The sequence below is a fragment of the Alligator mississippiensis genome, chromosome 3, assembly GCF_030867095.1.
Source record: "Alligator mississippiensis isolate rAllMis1 chromosome 3, rAllMis1, whole genome shotgun sequence".
NCBI lineage: Eukaryota > Metazoa > Chordata > Crocodylia > Alligatoridae > Alligator > Alligator mississippiensis.
This window is the reverse complement of record NC_081826.1, coordinates 125774206-125797500: the sequence shown is the minus strand read 5'-3', so window position 1 is coordinate 125797500 and position 23295 is coordinate 125774206. Positions and strand designations below refer to the sequence as shown.

Sequence of the window (23295 nt, the reverse complement as noted above, 5' to 3'; positions counted from 1 at the left end):
GTGAATGTTTTTGTGCCACCTGGAACAGCTTGGGCTGTGCACAAGGTGAAGACTCTCACTCCAAAGGATCCTTGTGAGACTGTTTAGAATTGGGGCTTTATGTTGCATTGTTGAAAAGGGGTAATTTTATCGGGTTTCCATGCAGGGTTTCCTGGGTTACATTACAGATTGCACTCTAATGCCCATGTGTGTAAATAAATCTGACTTGTTTGTACCCTTTTGTTAAACCAAGGTACTGTTGGGGACACAGGGTCACCACAGTCCCCACTCCCCTCCCCTCCCTCCATGTACCTCCCATGAGAGGGGTTACAAAAAGGTCAGACCTTTGTTTACTATAGATCCTGCATTTGTTAATACATTTTGAAAAAGCAGAATAGTTATTTGAAATCAAATATTAATGAGGGACATAAATGACACCAAATTAGTTGCAGCACACAAAATATACGATATAATATACTGCCCAGAAAGAAAATTAATGTTATATTTGAATTAGGTAAACTATCCAACTCAACGTGTTCATAAAGGAAGAGCCAGAAAGTATGGCTAAATCGACTCTTCCCCCAGTACAATGCAGAACAGCAGTCTGGGAACCATACAATCAGGGATTGAGCAATAATGCAAGTTGAGAAACAAATTAAATCAAAGAGAAGTGAAGACAAAGAAGAGAACAAAGCCTGGAGCATTTTTAAGAACCGCAACTGAAAGTGTGGGTCAGCACTTTTTGATACTGGAATTATGATGTAAAGTGCCTTTCACATGCCCTCTTGCTACATGTACACAATACCAAACACCACATATTTCTGCATTTAAGTCCAAGCTAGATAAAGTATTGTGTTACCTTAGTGTTTGTGAATATTTTCCCAAATGTCCTGCAAAGACGCCAGAAAAACCTGGAAAACTCATGGACACAAGCAGTTGAGGCAACATTGATTTTGCCCACTATTTCTATAAGCTGTGGTAGCCTAAAAACAGTAAACAGAAGCACATTAGAAACTAGACATCTCTTTCTCTTCTCTCTGATAACCCTACACATTTGCTGCTCTTCCTACACCCCACACCAATATCCTGCATCATTCCAGTTCTAATCCTGGTAATAATGTCTAGCACTTGAACACAAACACTGTGAATTTGTCACTCAAAATGTATTTGTAGTAGGGCTGTGCAAAGCTTCAGTAGCCAATTTGATCTGGAGGAGATTCGGCTCAATTCGGTGGCCGAATTTCCGAATAGAATTGGGAGACCTGTTAATCTCTCCGAATCAAAATCAGAAGCCTCCAAATTGATTCAGAGAGATGCGGAGATTTGGCCATAGACCGTACAGGCAGGCACTAGGCAGAGCCGGTGGGAGCAGCTGGACAAGTCCCAGCTTTAGCTGGCAGCCCCAGGAGAAGCCGCGGTTCGTCTGGCTGCTCCCTCGGCTGCTCCTCCACAGGGGTGAGGCAGGTAGTGCTGGCTGCCCTGGGAAGTCACAGGGGGCTCAGGGAAAATGATCAGGGGCTGGGGGAATGAACAGGGGCTTCCTCCCAGCTCCTGGTTCGGTTCCCCAGTTCCCGGTTTGATCCACCCGCTCCCAATCATTTCCCCCAGCCCCTGCAGCTTCTTCAAGGGCTGCCAGCACTGTGTGCCTTGCCCGGGGGGGGGGTAAGGGGTGCGGCAGCCGGGGGAGTAGCCGGACAAGCCACGGCTTAAGCTGGCAGCCCCAGGAGAAGCTGTGGGGGCTGGGGGGGATGATACCAGGAGCTGGGGGGAAGCCCCTGTTCATTTCCCCAGCCCCCGATCAATCTTCCCAGCTCCCGGTTCAATCCCCCCACCCCCGTGGTTTCTTTTGGGGCTGCCAGCACTGCCTGCCTCACCCTGGCGGGGGGCAGCTGGGGGAGCAGCCAGATGAGCCACGGCTTCTCCTGGGGCTGCCAGCTCAAGACAGCGCTCATCTGACTGCTCCCCCAACTGCTCCTGCCAGCACTGTCTGCCTGTATAGCCTATGGCCAAATATCTTCGGATTTGGCCAAATTGAACTGGGACAGCGATTCAAATAACCGAATTCAATCATCGTCTCTCCAAATTGCTGAATCTGAAGTGAATACTTTCTACTTCGCACAGGCCTAATTTCTAGATCATGAAGAGATCTTTATGCACTTTGGTACTTTTTATACTTTTTAGAAAAAATATTGTTTACAATCACTTAAAAGGCTGCATTTTCCTGATCACATTCAGCTTTGAAACTTGACAAAAGCCAAGAATTCCATTTTAAGGTATAGAAAGTAAAAAAAAAAAAAAAAAAAAAGATAGTAAAAATATTAGAAAACAGATGACTTGCACTTTCCACATCTATAAACTGCTTACAAGACATGAAAGATTTGGATTGTGGGACAAAGAGGATAACTCACAATTGATTGACAACCCATAACAAAGTCTCCCAGCCTGTGGTACCCTCATGTTCCAGCTGGTAATCATAAAGTTGAAGCAACACTGCTAGCTGTTCACGACTTCCAACAATAGTGGCTACATCTTGCAGAGGTGATGCAGGCCGTGGGAACCTAGTCACTGTAATAGCAAAGGGAAAGTAGCCACAAAGAAAACAAGAAAAAGTAACTTTGAGGTGATGTCAGTAGATGTAAGCTAGTTATTAAACTGAATTTTTAAATCAATTTGCACAGTGATCTGAACTTCTAACACTGTCAAAGTACTTAATTCTTTGTAAAGCATAATTCTTATAATAGATGGGGAAATGGAGATAAAAGGAAATCCCAAAGATGACACAGCAAATCTGCAGTAGAACAAGGAATAAAAAACTAGGTCTCTTAATACCTAGTGCTATCCTTTAAGCCACAAACAAATGTCTTCTTTATATACTCATATAAAGATAATTTGATGTTTCGATAACCAAACATTTTATAATTCCATTATCAAATAAAATTAATTTACAAAACAACAGGACAAAGAAGAACTTTGGTCAGGCACTATTGAGAGCTCTGTGGATCTACAGGCTAACAACAAAACTACTAGCCTAAGAACAGTTTTAAAATGCTAACTAAATGGCATGAGAACTTTTAATATTCTCAGATCTACAGCACGGATACAAACATAAAACAAAACATTAAAACTGTGAGAATATGATCTTCCTCCTATAGCTCAACACAAAAGCACGCTTGGGCTTCCATCAAATGTTACCAGATGAATGGGAAGTGCACACATTAGATTCTCTCCCTTTGTTATGGACAAATCGTAGAATATCTTATGTCCCAAACTTAGCAATATTCAATTTCAGCAGGGGAAAGGTTCACCTTTGAACCATAATCAGCGAGCAGTTAACAGTTATATACTTCACTATGACACAGTTAACATCCTAAAGTCTATTTTTACATCTAAAATATTACCCATTTTTGCATGCTTACATAAAGTTATTGTTTGTATACCGCTAACTGTCCAAACATGTCAGATACCGTTACATGTTTCTTATATAGTAATAATCAAGAAAAGTCCTAAGATGTGTGTAATTAAGCATGCTTTTCAGTCTGGGAGATGGTTGGAAGTATTCAATTCTCATCAAGCTGTTGTGTAGGTAATCAATAGCTGAATCACTATTAGTTAAAAGTTTAACACTTCACTACAGTGTTTTACTCAGGAGAGACTATGGCAGCAAAAGCTACTTTAAAGGATTTAAAAGTTTTTTCTGGCTGTTAGTAAAGAGCTATTCTTTCAGAGAAACCTTCAGGAAGTCCAACTTGTAGTGCTTTGTATTTGCCTTCTGAACTTCTTATTTTTAGAAAATGCTTATAAAAAATAAGGATGATTCCTTTTAAATAAGTTAATTTAACTGGTTTCAATACAGAAGGGGAGAATGACAAATACATTAAATCCGGATACATGAAAACATCATTTAGAGATCAATTATTTTATAATATGTAATATTTGCATTAGAAAGGGTGGCTTACATTTTTCAGAATTCACTTGATGGCTCATGGAGCAAAATAGGTCTTTAGCCTCAAAAAAGTCACCAGATTATGTAAGCAACATACTCAAACTGCACAGCTGTTTTGAACAAAGACCATGCTCTGCCTGTACCTTGCAGCATCAACTGCTGCTGAGTTGAAATATTTCAGAAGATGCAATGTAATTTCTTTTAGATTGAATTGATGCCATTTTGAAATTCCACATTCTTCTGCTGTTCATGTAGATTTGCTAGCCATTTTTAATCGTATTAGCTCAATGATTCTAACTGAGCTGAATCCTATGCCAGTAACTTATCTAGGGCTGACCCTACTTCTCAGAAAAATGATGCATTTTTCCAAATATGGGGGAATGGAACAAAGAGCACATGACAAAGCCTCACATGTTCGTAATAGGTGTACTATCTATCTATCTATCTATCTATCTATCTATCTATCTATCTATCTATCTATCTATCTATCTATCTATCTATCTATCTATCTATCTATCTATCTATCTATCTATCTATCTATCTATCTATCTATCTATCTATCTATCTATCAGTGACTCAGCTATACAATTCTACAGCACAGAAGAACTTTTGCAAGGACACCTAGCTTAGAAACGTATAACAGCAGAGTATGAATGGGAATGATTTAAGCTTACTGCATTACATTTTCCACACGAGAATCTCACATACTCATGAAGTCCCATTAGCATACACTGTCCCTACATTTCTTCCTATGCTTCAATATCATTTTAATATCTGTACCTTGTTTGCAAAGAAAACAATCTTTCATTGAATTGTTTGAACTGTGTACCTTCTATCTGCGGCACATCGCCTTGGAGCTTAGCTTTGCTTGTGAAAGGTGCGTTTTGTAGCACCAGTGCAAACAGTGAAGGAATCAAGGACTGCAAAGCAGAAAGATACAGGTGGAGTTTATGTTCATCCAGCCCATGCTCTCCTTCCTGAAACACGTATGAAAGATTCATTAGGGTTTTTCATACTTTTTTTGCTGATTTGCTGTTTAAGCATCCGTTTATCCTCTATCACCCCTGTATTTCAGGATCTCTGAAAAAGTATGTATGGAACATTGCTGATATACCGCTTTCTAACCTGTAATAAGACTTTACTTGTGCCTCTTTACTTATACAAGAAAGGAAAAGGAAAAGAGAAATCAAACAGAAGATGCAATCAAGCTATAGTTGTTTAGTTAAAAATCTGTGCTATATTCAAAACTGTATTTTAATTTTCTGATAAAAATGATTTACTTAAAGCCTGTTTTGATTCTAGGACCTGAGAAAGTGATAAATCAAAGTATTTGGGATTTTTTTTTAAACATTTTTTTCTTAAACATGAACATAGTCACCTACATGGTTCTTCTATCTAAACATAATAAATGGTATGCATTTCAATTCTGAAGTGTGTCCATCAGATAAAGCTACACAGAAAACTCCCAAATGCAGTGGACCCTGAACACCTACCCTGAGTAGTTTTTCAATCTTATTAAGCAGCGTAGGTATAAGATGAGACTGTAAATTTCCCAGTTCTGTAGTCCAGGCAGCATAGGCAGGCAAAAATACCTGATGTGTTGCACTAACTACTCGTTCTGAGGGATCTCCCAAAGCTGAAAGCAGCAGTTCAAAACCCTGGCAGAACATAGCAAACATGGATTAGGAATGTCACATTTTACCCAATTTCCCCTCAGCTCATATTGAGAAATCACCTTACGATACAAGCACAGACTGGAAAGAACACACAGGCTAGGTTACTATCACTTGGTATTTTTCTAGTTATCGCATCTATATGTAACAGTATTGATGTCATACGACACTGATACAGGCATTCTTCCATACTCTTCTGCCTCAACTTGCAATGGGAATGATCTAGAAATGAACCCAAATGAACTATAACATTTTGAGTTTGTGTGAGGCTCATCCAAGGTAACACTGATACCTGAGCATATGAATAAACTTTTATTTTAGCCACTTTAAAAGGGAGAGGGAATGTGTAGCAGCAGTTACAATCTAACTGTAGGTCAGCCTCATCCTCTAAGGATGTACTAGGTAAATCACCCCAACTTTATCCTTGAATGAAACAGGGTTAAAAGCTGGAGTAGTTTTGCTACATTGGGAATGGCTACATAGGATACTAATTGTTACATTCATCCATACCCTTCAAATGTAATTCTCTTTTTAGTTATGGTGAATAGCTAGTATAACTTACAGGTTTTGAATAATTGTCCCTAATTTATATGAAAAGTCCTAAAATATCGAAAAGTATTGCATTCAATCCTGAATAATACCTGTTGATACTTGTCTGGATCATCAATGTATCCCATAATAATGCCAAGACTTTTGATCACAGCTTCTCGTACCAGATCTGCCTTATCTTCCATTAGCATCTGTTGCAGCATAGAAAGCACCAGTGAGCTACGAATCTCTTTCTGAAAGTAAGAAGAGATATTTTTGCTAAATAAGATAAATCCATATGTGGTCCTTGGGTACATACTTATATTCCTACACATACTCTGGATTTCAAACAATGATTTTTCTCACAAAATAACCCAAGGACAGCTTTCCACGTTTTTACTGGTGAGGATGATGCATAGAAATAGAGTCCTAATAACGTATGGAATAAAGTATGTTGTGTTACTACACACACAACTCTGGTCCTTTTAGAACATTAAACTGATAAGAACACACAATCATTTTCTGCTGAATTATTACAGCTACTTGTAATATTTTAGGATGTGCTTGGCTATCACAAAGTATCAGCAACTGATTTACCATAAGGACTTGTTCTTAGCCATTTCAATGTCAAAGGTGGCAAACAACTTGGCAACAATGCAGGTTAGGTATTTGTTTAAAATGAATTGTGAAATTTTGACCAGGGTTGGGAACAGCCTGGTGATGATGCAAGAAATTCCAGATTCAGGAAAGTCACAAATTTCCATCCTGCCTGAAGAAAAATACACCGTTGGACTGGCTCTCTTCCTCTACTTGTTCAGTTATTGGGGAAGGCAAATAGGATAAATGTGAACCTCACTTCAGAAACTGATGCCTCTCATAAGAGAGCAGAAAGAGACCTGCTCCATACTCCTGTTCCTTCAGCCCTCCTTTCCCCATCTCTTCCTGCAATACCAAATCTGGGAGAAGGCTGAAGACCCCATGGAGCTGGAAGAGAGTGAGAGGAGAAGCTGGGGGGGATGCTGATATGTGAACAGAAAGGATAGGATTGATTTGAGGATTGGTGGAAAAGATTACAATGCTGGGCAAGGGAAAGTATCACTATGGCAAAGCAGCAGCAGGGGTTAAAGTACACCTTACCCTATAGATATGGGGGAGCTGTCACCACTCTCATATACACCTCCCCAGAGGGGAGCAATTACAATGAAGATGCCTTTCCTTAAAACAAAACGAAAAAGGTAAAGTAATGCTTTTTGGGTCAACCTCATGATTTTTGATTCTGGTGGGCTGGCAATGCTGAAATTAAATAGTAAATTGGTTTGGGCAGGTAGCAAAGATTAAGCTAGATTTATGCTATTTTTCTAAATTTGAGAAAAAAAAAATCTAAATGCAACTAAAGCCAAAACACCACACAGAATGTAGTCTCTACCAAATAGCAGAGGCCAAATATTACTACTCAGCAGTATCTGACTTATGCCAGGTCTCTTTCCAACACGTAGAAACACTATCTTCTGATATTTCTACAAATAGCAGTGTTGTACATGAACACCTTTCAAAATCAAGTTAATACATTTTCTCAGCAATGGAAAAAAAAATCTAAAAAAATATTATAGGCCTTGAAACAGGAAAGCATCTATATTAGAGTGGTTAAACACTGGAACAAACTACTCAAGAGTAGCCCTGGGATCTCCAACACTTTTACGTGGTTAGACAAACACGCTTGGCTGGGATGGTTCAGACTGGAATAATCCTCCCCTGGACAGAGGGAGGGAACAGAAGACCTTTTGAAGTCCTTTTAGCTCTGTTCTTTTATTATTTTATATTCAAGAAAGCACTTAAATATTTGAGCAAGACTGGGGATGAAACAGAGATGGGATGAATTTTGTGCTGAAGATTTTCTGTTATTTTAATCTATTTCAGAAACTCCATAGTTTAGCTCGCTCCTGACTAAATTCTGTTTCCCATGCATATGGGTGTCACCCTTGAGGTTAAAGGGCTCTTGTGTGCCAGAAGAACTGTGGTAACAGCTGTCAATTTTTTTTTTTTTTAAATTGCCCTGCATGTCTCAACTTGGTCTACAGATACCTGGTACAAACAGGGTTTGGCTTGTCCATGAGTGTGGATAGAACGCCCCCTCACTTTTAACTCAGCCAGAGCTATAGTAAGCTTAACTGTAAGCTATTTTGCAGTGTAGATTAGGACAGGCTGCATTATCTCATTCCAAGGTAAACTCAGAGGTATTTTAAGAACTTTTTCCATGCTTTGTTGACTATCATTTGTGTTGAAGCAGCAATATTTCTTTATAGCAAGCTTCCTGTTCCATCCCCTCACATCTATGAAATCACATAATCTCGCATGTGTGCCACCGTTTAATTATATGAACTACAATGCTACAGGAGTCCACAAATTCCCCATACAACATCCGAAAAATTATTTTTCCATTTCTCTTTCACACAAATGGGGTACAGCAACATTCAAAACCATTTGTTATGCTTTTGGTTTTCTTCTCTCTCTTTTTTTAAAACAGGGAGAAAGCATTAGCCAAATACTTACAGGAAGGTAAGGTGCGAGAGCTCCACAAGACTCTGCCACTAGTAGTCTTCTCTCCGGGTATTTATGATTGATCTGGTAAAGAGAATTGGCAGAGTTATGTACCCTATTGCAAGCACTCCTGAAGAGGTCACCAGCATGGGTGCAAGATACCAGATTTTTCTTTTTTTGAACACCGGTTATCTGTTGGGGAAGAGAAACATGCCCTTTGTTTCCCTGTGCTCTTGTGAGAGCATGAAGGACAAGACAGATCTTCAGCTCCCTTACAATTTCAAGGCAGTGCTAAGTGGGGAATCTAAAAACAGGGGAGAGAAAGTGGACTGCAAAATCCACACGGAACAACTATCAGAGAGATTATTTGCTGCAAGCTTAGGAATCGTTCTGAGTTTGTGTCCGTGTGGGTTCTATTGGAGATGACTGTGAAACAGTTTCCCCTCCAGAAGGTTGAAAATTACTCTCTTGAACTTGGCAGGTGGCTTAAGAGATAGGTACAAGCCAGGATAGTATTTGACAAAGATCAGCATGTTCATCCACAATGCAACCTAAGAGATTTGATATCAGAACATTTCTGAAGCAAGCAGAGGGTGTTTGCACTCTGTAAGAACAAGCCTTGGTATTCAGTTGGAGAGAAGCACCAGCCAGTTGGAAATACAGGAAGATGTTATCCATGTAGATACTTTTTGTGAACAAATGGCTTCACTTTTTGAAAGTCTGTTTTGGGGCAATGAAGAAAAACAAATGGTTTGGGTCCTGTCAATGATAAAGAAGAGTTCTTAATAAATCTAGGGGATGCAGTTTCTTTTCTCTCCTTGCACAGTGTTAGGTTGGGCAAAGACCAGGCAGATTGCTTAAGTGGTGTAGATTAATTTTCAAGCCATCTTTGGAATCAACTTTGAACACAGCCTTAGGTCTCCTTCATTCTGATATATATGAGTCCCTTCATATATATAAGTCTTGAGGTAAGCTTTAGGTATTTATGAGACACTCTTCATGGCTTAACTGATGGCGCCAAAGACCTTTTCCTTCTTCCTTTCTTTTTAATAAAGATGGAAGCAGCTCAAGGATCATTGAAAAAGGCTCAAATGGAGGCTCCATAAGCCTCAGGAGAACTAAAGGCCCCAAGCAAACCAGTTCTTTGACTTGTTGATAATTGTGCAGCATCTGACAGACATGGATATCAAAGTCCTGATTGAGAAAACTAACAGATGCTTATACTGGAGCAGAGAACCAAAAAATCTGAATACCTGCCAGGCATCTTTGAAAGATGGTTATTAACTAACTGGTTAGCTCAGCAGGAATATAAACTTAAGGATTTGTTTTCTGTGCAATAAGTTTGTCCTAATCAAATGGTACTGTGCTTTGGAGAACTGGTCACTGGTTAAACTCTAGCATCATCCCTGAAACTGAAGTTGGCAGGGTTGCATATGCTGTAGATGCTTCATTCAAACCCCTGGAATAGTTCCAGTGAATTGCAACAGAACCAAGACCCTTGTGTGAAGGGAAAGAAATCCATCTTTCTCCTACTCCAAGAAAGGTCATTGCTAGGGACCCAAGAACACAGCAGATACATTAGTAAGGTTAACGTAATTTAGAATAAATAAAAAATTAAGCAGTACATGTTTGCTTTTAAAATTTTAAAGAAAATCGAATCACTGAACTGGTGGAAGTCACTACATAAGCAATAAGTAAGTCCATATTATACTATGCAATTCCTTTAAAAATGCACATAGCTTCCACCTGAGTAGCAAGCCAGAGGGCTCTAGTGTAAATGAAACATTTAGTTATCCAAAAATGTTAGCATAATTGCTAACCAACGAGAATCAAAGTTTTCAGGAAGTAACCAAAAAGTACGAATGGAAAACGAGATTAAAAATAGATTTTAAATTATTTTTTTCTTGCTTTTAGTACATTAATAAAAATATTGGATCAAATAAATCCATCCTGTGCTCCTGTGGGACAGAAGGTCTGTCTCTTGGTATTGACAGCAGTAGCAAAATTGGTTTAATGCTGACAACGTCTAAAACTAGAATATTGGTTTTAGAGAACGTCAGAAGTGACTATTCCTTGAATAGTATTGGTAATAGCTGAAATACCTAGAGCTCCTCTTAAGTGTGTTGTGGGGTGCCACACAATGTTAGCACTGTTTAGGTTTGCAAACATGATTCACAAGATAAACTCAGGGATTTCAAACAGAAACTCACAGTTGCGGTTTTTCTGAGCTCTTTGTAACAGAAAAAAATCTGCTCTATCGTTTTTCTGAAGTAAAAAAAAAAAAAAGTAAAAACTAAGGCTGGCATTTTCTGAGGGGCGCCTCAAGTCTATCCAGGGGTGCCTTCAGTCTCAAGTTTGAGAACCACTGGTCTAATGCGACTCTCACATAGTTCTTGGTGGCTGAATGAGTGGCTATGTTCTACAAAACGGAGAACCACAAACTAATCATTCAGCTAGAGAAGTGAAAGGGCAGAAGCAAGTTTAACCATCTGAATCTTAAAGCCTATGACAGGATGAAGATTCTACCCCTCTCCCCATCCCCTTCAAGATAAATATGAGGAAAAGCACCTCTCCCATACCCTTGCTGTACCTAGTCTGTAGCTCCTACATCAGACATTGAGGTTTCTAATCGAGTTTGTAAAGACTCTAGTGAGAAAAGAGTTCCTTCACAATGGAAAGGGAAAGAGAGCAGCGACTGGAATTGAGCAGTTGGTGGCTATGATGTTGGTGAATACTTTCATGAGCACTTGTCGCAGACCAGGCGTTGGCTATGCCATTGTTGATGATGAATCCTGTTTGAACCATGCTCAGGAGGCATGGTGCTCAGCAGAAGGATGTATGGGACCATTGTGGGACTGACAAACTGGTCTTTTTAAAGAATGTCTTTTAGATGAAAAAGGTGAAACAGTGGTTTAACCTGTTTGGAAAAATCAGCCTACAATCTTTGGAGAGAGCAGATTAGACACTTTTGGTTCCCATCTCGCTGCCATTGTCAACGAAAAGGAAGAAAGGAAAATCGACAGTCATCTTGCTTTTCAGACTCTCACATAGCAAAATGGGTGGCTGAGTGTACATTCATGATTAATGAATATTACTGAAACTATCTTAAATGCATGTTCCAAAATACTGAATTCCTATTAAAATCTTTTACTTGCTGCTTTAGATTCTTTGACCTTTAATTGTTTTGCATTACACATCAACTAATTTACTAAGTCCTTAGAGATTACATATCTGCAGTGTAATATGCACCCTAAGTAATGAATTATATGTTCCAAATTGTATTTAAGATGTATGAGTTTTTAAACACCACTCTTTAGTGAGTCAGAACTGCCTAAGACTCACTGTCTATAAATACAATTTGTATGCCAGTATAATATTGCAGTTTAGTATCAAGGACTAGAATGTTATGATTCTTTAGCCAATTCCTCTTGCTTTTGCATTTGTCCTAGTTACTAAGAAATGTACTATACAATAAGACAGAAATATCCCAAATTGACATTGCAGGACAAGTGTTTTGTAGACTCGTTAAAAAGTCTTAGGCTGTAGAAAATTTACTGATGTAAAAAAATTACAAAACATCCAGTTACCTGTTCCCAACATTGTGGTAAAAGCTCAGCTTCTACGCGTGTTGGTCCCACATGTCGGGCAAATGCCACACACCCAGTCAGTATCATCTGTCTGAAACACAGATTCAAGTCTTTAACCTGTTGATGCATTTCCCTACAATAAATCTGTGCCTTTAAGGGGCACATTAAGACAAACAGATACAGCAGGCTGGAGAAACTAGTTAGAGGATACTTATGGTAGGGACAGAGGAAATAATTAAATGGAGTTATGGGGCATCAGCTGATACAGTGCAACATTTGTTCTGCTCTGTCCAGCACTAACTGGAAGCTAAAACAGGACAGTTAGACCCCAAGACTGCCAAGGCCCCACAGTATAACTTATGCTGACTATAGAACACAGTGGACAAAAACACTTATTGTAGACTTGGCACTAGGTCCCCATGCAACACAATACATAAAATAAAATGTTTAGGTTAAAAAATTATAAAAGATTTCTGTTCTTAGTAGTAGCTGTATGAATTATTTTTATTTATTTATTTATTATAAATATCTATCTATATATATATATATATGGTGTATACATATTGATAGACTTATATTTATAGCAGACTAGGTTTTTTCATAACACACTGGTTTGCAATCTTGCTTGTAGGCTGATTGGCTTGTAGGCCAATTTGTAATGAATACAAATTACAACATGGACGTCTAGAGCAGTGGTGCTCAACCTTTTTGCCCCATGGGCCAGATGGCTGGTGCCAGGTCCCTCTGCGGGCTGGATCTGGCTGTGGAAGGTTACATAGCTCAAGCCTGATCTCTGTCTACTCAGGTAGGGGTTGGGGCAGGAAGCAGGCCTAATTTGGATATGTTGGGGGTGGGGAGGTTGGGGTGGGAAGAGGGGGGGGGGGGGGCCAAGAGACCCTGATCTGGACATGTGAGGCAGCACAGAATGGCCCTGATCCAGACCAGCTGCGGGGGAAGGAAGAGAGGGGCAGATGGCAGGTCAAGTAGCCTCAGCCTAGACATGCATGTGGGGGAGCAGCCTAGCCCTGATCTGGATGCACACAGGGAGGTGGTGGGGTGGAGTAGCCCTGATCTGGATGTGTGGAGGGTGGGAAGGGGGAACAGCCTGGCCCAATCTGGGCATGGGACTGGCCCTGATGCCACCAAGCAGCCAATGGCCCAGGTGGGACTGGATATGGCCATGCTGGGCTTCCACTTCTCCCCGTTGCAAATGTTTCTGAGCTGTGAGGATGTTTCCAGGCCAGGTGTCATGGTTCCACAGGCTGATTTGACCTAGCTGAGCACCCCTGATCTAGAGTTTTCTGGCGTGAACTGAAATATTTGCAAACTCAATGTCTTATCTATCTTAGAAAGTATAAGACATTATAATACTTGACTGTGGTAATGGTCCATGTCACAATGTGGATTAAGACCAACATGTAAGAAAGTGCATTCCTACCTGAAACCTTTTTCTTTTTTAAATGCTAACAGTGCAGCTTGAAGAGCAAATCTATAGATTTACTATAGAATTTACTAGAATTATTTTTTCTGTAAAAAAGTTACTAGAAATTACTAGTAATTAGAATTAGTACTAGAATTAATTTTTATTTAATCCATTTAATTTAAAACTAAACTGGTCATATGTAGGGAGCTACTGACCTACTGAATTCAGGGTTGCTGCTTCCCAATTTCACAGTCCCAGTGTGGTATCAGGCACCATTTTCACAGTCAAGCATGGCAGCCCCCCCCCCCCCCCCCCCACCTCTGATTGGCCAAGGGGTCCTGGAAGTCCCACTCCTTCCCAGAGATTGACAGATGGCTCCAAACTGGGGCTTGTTAATGCAGCAATTAATGGCTTCCCCAGACTTGGTCAAGCAATTGCCATGTTAGCAAGCAGTCTAGGATGTGGTTAATGGCTTCCCCAGGCTTGATCCTCTGATTAAGCCCAGGGAAGCTATTAATTGCTGTGTTATTATTAAACAGTAATGGCTTCCTCAGGTTTGATCAGGGGATCATGCCTGGGGGAGCCATAATTACCATGCTACTATTAGCAGGATCCCTGCATGATATTGTCTTGCACAGTCCATCGCTGAAACGTATTTGCCAGTCTTGGAAGATTTCTTCGCATTCATCTCTGCTCTCTGCACTTCAAAAGCTTGCGCTGAAACCCTCCCGGCTTCTCTGGCTGGCCCCTGACTGGTTCCTAGACTAAGCCTACATCAGGCTCAGCATCTGATTTGCACCTACTCCATCCCCCCTCCCGGACACCAGGCTTCCTATAATTTTTTATTTGCAGTTCTCTCTTCTTTTCTTCTCCCCCCCTGCTTGCTGGATGATTTTGCATTTTTTCCATGGTCCTTGTGATTTCACGTGGGAACCTACCAATTTCAGAATTTCCATGAAAATTGCAAATCACATATTCAATAGGTTCCTACTCATATGACCCTTCCAAAGAATGCTTCTAGTACTCATTAAGATCCATACAGATATCTTCAGAACTAACCAAATTTGTAAAAGAGGTTAATTAAAAAGTAAACAAGAGTAAAGAGTAAACAAATCATCTGACAAGGCTAGAGAATCACTTAAAAAAAAAAAATGATTACATTTCTTTTTTAGGTGCTCTAACTTTATAACCCACCTGCAACCTTCCACAAAGTTTGTAATACATATGCTTAACATTATTTCAGCAAGTTTGGTTTAAAGTTTTATTTCTCCCAGGCTCAAGATTACTAATTTAATGCCTACCACCATGATCTTGACCTACCATGTAAACAACAGGTAAGGGATATTTTTTTTAATGTTTGGGGATTTAGTTAAATGATTTTCACCACCTCAGCTGAAGTTTAATTGCAATTCAAAGAAATCTTCTTTCCTACCAGCTTATACATGGAACTAGAATCCATACAGAAATATGTATGCTGATACTTACCCCTTGAAGTGGAGGATGTCATGACCCAAAGGTCTGATTTTTTTTGTGTGCTTCGGCACTAAGAATTATCCCCGTGGGTTTGCAACTTCATTGCACGGAGGAGTTCTGCTGCGCAGAGAACCCGCGTGCAAAGGAGTATTCCCGCCACTTTGCAGCGATCTTTGCAGGGTGCATTTCCTTTGCAACACAGAAATGCACGGTGCAAAGATTTCCCGCTCGTCGTATGCAAATTCGTGCCCCGCAATTGGCTAGTTCTAAATTATTCACACGTGACGGCTAGCGATTGGCCTGCTAGCCGTATAAGAGGTTTGAGCAGTTTCCGCCCAAGCCGAAGAGGACTCCGCATCCATCTCGTGGGGACTCTGGGTGTGCGTGGCAGGGTAATAGAAACCCTGTGTGTCGCTCAGAGGAGTTTGGCGGCCTGATCCACCGCCCACCTCTTCCCGTCTTCGAACGGAGCCTACTATAAGACATAACGACGAGTTTAATGCGCGCTTGTCCTGGACATCCGGAGTTTGTCGTGTTCTGTCTGCGTGGAGCCTTGCAACCTCCACGTGTGTTCGTGTTTTTTGTCGTAACCGCAACTCAAGCAAGTTCTCAGCCTACACCACGACCATCTCAGTGTAAGTAAAATAATCTTAAAATCAACCGTTATGTGTCTGTGCCTAATTCTAGCTCGGCGCCCGCCCTCTCTGACCCGGCCTGCCCGGGCTGCTGGCCACAGCCCGCATGCAGAGCGACGAAAGCGACCCGGGGTCAGACCTGGCGCGCACAGAGGAGAGGACAGATATTCAAGGATATCTCTCCTTATTGATGTCTCACCCTGGATATATTTTTGACCTTTGAATCCAGACTCAAAAAGTTCAACCCACAGGCACCTGTGGATTCTCTGACCATTCACTTTTCACATTACTGCTTTCATTATGTCCATCTTGCTAAAACCTCCTACTTCTTTCATTATAGCAGAGGGAATGGAAGTGACACTGAAGTGACTGTCTGGTTGAGAGTGACACAGAGAAGCTTTCAGTACCACGTACCTTTTCTCAGGTGGTATCTGGAAGTAAATAGCTTGTAAAGGTCATGCTCCTTTTTTCCTTTTTTTAAAGACCTCAAGAATGCTCTGCATTTGAAAGTTTGTCTAACTTTATCCCAACCATACAGCTGGTCCAATGAAAGGTAAATCGTCCACAAAAATCCTTGCCTCTCACATTCCACCTGAACCATCATGGCTACAACATGACCCCAACAGTACCATTATCTTTACAACAGCAGTGTAAGGCCATGTGTAGACGAAACGAGAGGCGTGTATGCACGACACTTGAAAGCAGGTTAAATGATTTTGCACCACTTTAATGGTGCCGGTGTTTGCAAGCCTCGGCAACATATTGTGCATTAATTCCAGCCACTGTAGGAAATTTGGCAGCATAATGCACCTTAAATGACTTGGGGTGCAGCAAACTAAAACTTCAGTTCATCATGTTAGATATCGTCACACCTCTACTCATAACATAGTTGTTCATAGGTATATCTACACAAGATGCTTTACTGAGAAGTGGCATAGTTTACTGTGCAGTAAGCATGTGCGTCTGCACGTGCACATGCTTACTGTTCAGGAAACCTTGTTAATTGCAAGGAAATTTTCTACCTGCAAATGCAAGTAGTAAATTTACTTGTGATGACTAACTGCGTACCAGTGCTTGTGTAGATGCCAGACCAGGAGCAAATCTGCTCCTGATGAGCCGGCCACAAGGGGGTAAGAGATTGCTCTCTGTTCCTGGGAGTTACCTCCTGTTGGGGCAGGCTGCACTACCAGAGCCTGGGTGAAGATTATGACCCCCTGCTACTGCAGCAGGGAGTTCCAACCCCCCGGCTCCAAGATCACAACTTGGGAGCGGCGAGATGCTAATCTCCCAGCACCAGCTCTGTAGTTGCAGGTCTTGGGCTGGTAGATCCTTATCCCCATTACTGAGGAGCATGGGCTGGGAGATAAGGATCTCCCAGTTACAGCTCTGTGACCATGGGGCTTACAATGGGAGCTCCCTGTTCCCTGCTCAGCTCTGTGAATGCGAAGCTGGGTGGGGAGCAGGCTGGGGACCTTGTTCCCCACTCAGCTCTGCGAGTGCTCCCAGCCTGTTCCCCACACAGCTCTGTGATCATGGAGCTGAGCAGGGAACAGGAGCAACATCCCAGCCCCAGCCAGGAGATGGCTGTTTCCTAGCCTAGTGCTCCCTGTTACCCCTTGGGCAAGCACCCAGGCGGGGAGCCTAGAGCTCCCGCTGGTGGCAGCAGGGGCCTACTGGAGTGCCCAAGAAAGTGAGAGCAGTTTGATGCCATTAGCAGCAAATCTGCTCCTGCTTCCCTACACATGTAGACATCTGCCCAGGAGCATTTGCTCCCAAGTAATTTACTTGTGAGTAAACTGCTCCCAGCTCTAATGCATGTGTAGACACACCCTGTGTGTCCTTAAGACTGAAAGGCAAAGCTTCTGCTGGTTATTTCCTAAGTCCTAACACTATCCATCTTTTTGGACTACACCCATCCTCAGAATCCCTTAAAGGAAGGAAATATCACCCGGGGAGACCCAAGGAATAGGGGGAAGAGTAACTACTGTTGGAGAGAACTGGTTTTCTTTGGTCTCTACCACATAAAAAAGCAGACCTCCAAAAGTGAAGAGAAGGGTAGAAAAAAATAAAAATCAGGGTAAAGAACAGATATTAAAAACCAAAACAAACAAAAACCAGAGATGTAAGAGCATCTGACCCAAAGAAACCCACAGTCCTTGAAAGTTATCTGACAAATAGGGAGCGTTTCAAATGTCTGCAGGTGGGGGCCAAACTGGAAAAAAACTGAAAAAGGACAAAGTGGCACATCATTACACAAGCAGAGAATACAGATGAAAACTTTCACTGTAATATTAGACTAGGCTATCTAAGTGTGAATTAGAAGTGCACCAATATATCTATCCATATTGGATTAGCACTATAAAAGGAAAATTGACATTATTGGCAATCAGCTTTTTTTTGGCCGATGTAGCTGATAATGTCACTGATAAATGTGTGCATGTGCACAGCTTGGGGGGGGGGGAGGGAGGAGGGGAATGGGGGGCCAGATTGAGGACCCCCACAGTGAGGGAAGGAATGGGACACTGGACAGAGCCATGAGGGGGTGGCTCCCTGTTGCTGTGTGCACCCCCAGAGGAGTAATGGGGGCATATGCCCCCTCGGATTTGTGTTCACAGCAAGTGAGGGCTGTCTGCTGGGGGCTCGGGGCCAGGGGTTGCACCAGCCTCTTCCTGGTGGGAAGTGATGGGCTACCATCACCCCAAAATTCCCCATAGCCTCCCCTCCCACTGCTGCTTATTGACTTTGTTATTGACTTTCACCACAGGTTCAACAATTGACATCCTTTTACTAAATTCTCTCAGTAATAAATCTACACTAACATCAACTTTCTAGATACTGCAAACCAGATCCAAGATGGCATCTTAACAGACACATATACAGAAAACTCACAGACCAGCATACTTATGTCCACAAAACCAGCAACCATCCCAGATACACCAAGAAAGCTATATGAAATATACAGCAAGACCCATTGCATCTGCTCTGAGAATACTCATGACACCCACCTCAGCAACCTGAAAGTTTCCTTGCTGGGTTAAAGCAGTTAACAGAGATCATATCTTTGAACAAGCTACTCAAATACACATCACTAACCTACTACCACACAAAAGAAACCACCCATTGACCATATGGTTCTGGTTGCCATATACAATCCCACAATAACACAATGCCACCTACAAGAAGGATTATCAAAAAATGTACAACCTATTCTCAAAAAAGATAGCTTGAGAAATATTCCCAAGCTTCCCTTCCCCTGCTCCTGGCCTTCAGACAACTCCCTCCCAATACAGCCCAAGTCATAACATAAGCAAACTTGCCTCTGATCAACAGACACCTATTGGGACACAACTTCACCTTAGCAGTAAGTTTGTTAACGTGTCTCCATTGCCACCACAATCAACACCTTCCACAAAAAAACCCTCAAAATCCAAGAGCCCTGCATTTCTATCACAGAACATAGGGTAATCTCATTCAGTGCACCAAATGACAACATGGAAACTGCGAGTGCAACTAAACTGAAACTACACACCAGAATGAATGTTCATAGAAACAGTATAAAAGGATGACACAAATATCAGTAGGGGAACACTTCCCACAGAATAACCACTCCCTTTCTGACTGCACAGTCCTTGTGCTCAAAGGGAATCTATAAAACACCTTCAGAAGACAGGACCAGGAACTGAAATGCATAACCTTAACTGGACAATTAAAAAATCAGGACTAAACACAGATGATACTCTTATGGCTCTCTACATCTATCTATTGTTTCTAATAAATTCCCTACATAGCACAGATTATAAATCACTCTTTTCCTTCTTGAATAGTCTTGCTCTTCAACAAATTCTAGATTGCCCATACTACTATACTTCTTTCACCTTGTAAACACTCCTGAAAATATCCCTATGATTCTAGTTCTGATTATTTTTATTTACTTACGCATAGGGACCTACCTAATTCATGGGGGCTACCCCCTGATTTTGCAGGCAGAACAAGGGCCCAGGCAGCCATTTCATGGACAGAGCGCAGCAGGCCTCCCACATGCCTCTGACTGGCTGAGGAGCCCCAGTGGCCTTGCTGATTGGTTGTATCTAAAACATTTGATTTTAAGGCAGGGTACATGTTAGAAGCAGAACTCAAAAGCTAGCACAAATCTGGAAACAGAACAAGGACTTGCCCTGTGAGAAAGTTTCAGTTTGCTTGGTGCTACTCTGATACAGGTTGTTGGACAAACAACCCCACTATCAGCTGAACCGTCACTAAATTGCACCAAATGAACTGATATAGATAAAACTTTTGTTATATACCAGAAAGATATATGTCAGAGAACCTTGATGTAAAAAGCAATTTTAGACCTGATTGAATTGCAGACAGCACAGATCAATGACAGATAATTTGTTTCCACTAGTTTAATAATATATAAATAAATAATATAAATGTATATATAAATATAAATGTGTGCGCGCGTATATATATATATATATATATATATATATATAAAAAAAAATAAAATGCAAGTTGCAGACTAGTTGTGATGGAAAAAACAATCTTTCAATTATCAATGAAGCCCACTAGCCTTAAGGATAATCTTACAAAGAAAGGGTTACAGGGAAGAGGGAAAACAAAGCAAAAAGAATACATATTTCAATACCATTCCAAGGAAAATGGAAGAAAAAAATAGCTTATATTGTTGAGCTGCTAACTATAGGTATATGTAAACATTCAAGCTACAAATACAATTCTGAATGGAAAAAATCTCTTACTTGTGAGAAATGGAAGTCAGGCCTTCAATTTTCTTAAGCTTTCTTTCCACAACTAATTTTATTGACTTCTAAAGACCAGGAGCTGTATTTCTTATGCTAGTTTAAGTGCCAGTAAAGCTACTAAAGACAGATTGTGAACTTTAAGAACCTATCAATTCTTAAACTGTAGAACAAATTTAACTGTAAACACTAGTCTCATTAAAATATCTACACATGTATTAAGATTTATGATCTTAAGATTTTAAGATTTTTCAGTTCATCATTAAGTAAAAAGAAATTGAAGTGTTACACGGCAATTTACCAGGTACATTCTTGTATTTCACTAACTATAAATTACACATGAAAGCGCAGGCCATGGAAATGGAAAGTCCCAAAGTGCACAAGTCTGTTAATATTATAGACAGCAAATGGTGAACTTAATTCAAGTTGAAAAAAAATAGCTATTAACCTGCTAAGAGTATTCCGTTTTCATTGAACCTGCTTTGACTTCATTTTGCCCCTGCACCCCAACATAGAAACACACACCTTTGCTCATCATCTGGCCGTTTGATCAAATTGAATAGTATGTGTAGGAGTTGATCTCTCTCTTTGGATTCAGGATGGAGGCAGGCTGTACACAGTATGAGTGGGATCAATTCCTAAAGAAATTGTGGGTGGAGGGGAAAAAATCAAACAGAGTGAAAATGCTTTGGGCAAATATTCATTCAATGGCAAAAGAGAACAAAAAGAAATCTAATCATACGAGATTAGCACGTTTACAGAAGATTTTTTTAATTAAAAACTCTTGGTCTCCTAAGAAGTGACCTGGAAAATGTAAAAGTAATTCTGACATTCATAAGTTATGTGCTAAATGTTTCCTATTATAATTGAGGGGAATTCAGCCCAATAAAAGTTAAAAACTTGATCAAGATGACTAGGATTAACATTTGTAGGCCAACTCTAACAATAACTGCAGGGTAGTTTATTCTACATGATCTAATAAATTGAACAAAAGTTGGTTAAAATATTAAGGTTCAGACAGAGCTCCTCCTGAAAAGCTAGTTGTGACTACATGGGAGTTAAGGAGAAAATTCACATTAGACACTCACACAGTTTAAGGGATTTTTAAATAAAGGAAATTTCTGAAGCTGAATTCTCATCCCAGAGCAATTCAATTCCCACAGGAACAAATAATAAATTTTAAAATGAGACTGCAAAGCACTACGTGAAAAGAAATTAAGGCTGTTTACAGTAGCAGGAACTTCTTTCCTTCTACATACTCCCTCAAAATTGGATGGTATTCATTCCCAGAGAAAACAATTTTAAAGATATGGACTGGAAGTCCCTTTCCTTGATGTCAGCGATCTTAGTCCTTTCCTACTTGGAAAAGGCATAAAAAGTTGCACTTCATTTCAATAGGAAGGTATGGGAGAGAAACTTCATAGGAAGGTGGTAGAAAATGGAATGTTTGCTGAAAGAGAAGTAGTAAAAAGACCTCCAACCAGGTGAGAGTAACTCTTTCTAGTCCTGAACTCCCTCAGCATTTGTTTGTGACTAACAAGCAATGGAGGGACAGTTATGAGTTACAGGAACATGAAGTCTTTTCTAGTAATTTGTCACAGTATATAGAACCTAAAAAAAGTTGAAGCAATATCTAAGGAGACTACAGTCTTAGAGACTTTCAGTAAGAGATCTTTCTAGTAGAGGTGAACTGATAAAGATTATTTGGGTCGATACCAATGGCTGATTATTAACAAGCCACATTGGCCAATACCGATCCTATTGATGATATGCAGTCCAGCAGTTTGGAGAGCAGCATCTGGTTGATAAGTCTGTTGTGGGGTAAGGGAAGGGGCAGACTGAGGCCCCTGCGTTGAGGAAGGGAGTGGGGCTGGGCACAGGATGGAGCCACAAACAGCTCGTTAGGGGGGTGCGGGCAGGGGGGCAGCTCCTGCCACTGCATGTACCCCTGGAGGAGTCATGGGGAGCACATGCCCCCCAGATCTGTGTGGGGGGGTGGTGCCAGGCTCTTCCTGGTGGTGGAGGGACTGGACCTGCACTTGGGGTGGGAAGCAGCAGCAGCGCTGGGAGGGGGTGGGGCTACCACCCCATAGCCCCCTCCCCCTTCGCAGCGCCACCGCCCACCCTGAGGTCAGCCCCAGCCCAGTTCCCCTGCCACCAGGAAGTGCCCGGTGCCACCCTTGCGCATAGATCCGGGGGGGCACATGCCCCCCATGGCTCCCTCGGGGGTGCGTGCAGCGGTGGGAGCCACCTCCCCTCCCTGTGCCCCAAGATGAGCCACTCGCTTCCTGCACCCAACCCTTTCCTTCCCACCCCAACAGACTTACCAGCCAGACACTGGTCTCCAAGCTGCTGGGCTGGCTGCATGCAAGCTGAAGCTGTGCATTCACACAGCATTTATCAGCGACATTATTGGCTGTATTAGCCAAAAAAAGCCAACTGGCGATTATATCAATTTTCCTTTTACCGATGCTGATATGATATGGACCGATGTATCGGTGCATCTCTCTTTTCTAGGGTTACTGAGAAGTAAATATCACTCTGAAGGACAATCATCCATTTCCCTTGTGTTTTTTAATCTATTGATAGGGAATTTTATTTCTAAAATTGAACATTGCCCAAGCTGGTCAAGACCTGATCATGGTGAAGCCTTTGCAATCCATTTGAAGAAAAAGTTGAACAATTGTTTTGCACTGTGTCTTTTTCTCCTGAAGATATACTTGGGGGACAGCAACTGAAATCCACTACCATGTTCT

The 23295-nt window shown here is 41.2% G+C and overlaps 1 protein-coding gene across 6 annotated transcripts in view; it reads right to left on the bottom strand.

Moving 5' to 3' along the window:
* The window catches only part of RELCH (RAB11 binding and LisH domain, coiled-coil and HEAT repeat containing), a 139138-nt gene that overhangs the window by 50013 nt on the left and 65830 nt on the right, over positions 1–23295 (bottom strand). For all 6 annotated transcript variants that reach the window (XM_019490375.2, XM_019490376.2, XM_019490377.2 and 3 more), the window contains exons 11-18: positions 21065–21177; positions 12249–12339; positions 8674–8745; positions 6237–6377; positions 5416–5580; positions 4752–4899; positions 2388–2544; positions 839–962 (exon numbers count right to left, since the gene is read on the bottom strand). In XM_019490375.2, coding sequence (XP_019345920.2) covers positions 839–962; positions 2388–2544; positions 4752–4899; positions 5416–5580; positions 6237–6377; positions 8674–8745; positions 12249–12339; positions 21065–21177 — 1011 coding nt within the window. The remainder of the gene's footprint in view (positions 1–838; positions 963–2387; positions 2545–4751; positions 4900–5415; positions 5581–6236; positions 6378–8673; positions 8746–12248; positions 12340–21064; positions 21178–23295) is intronic.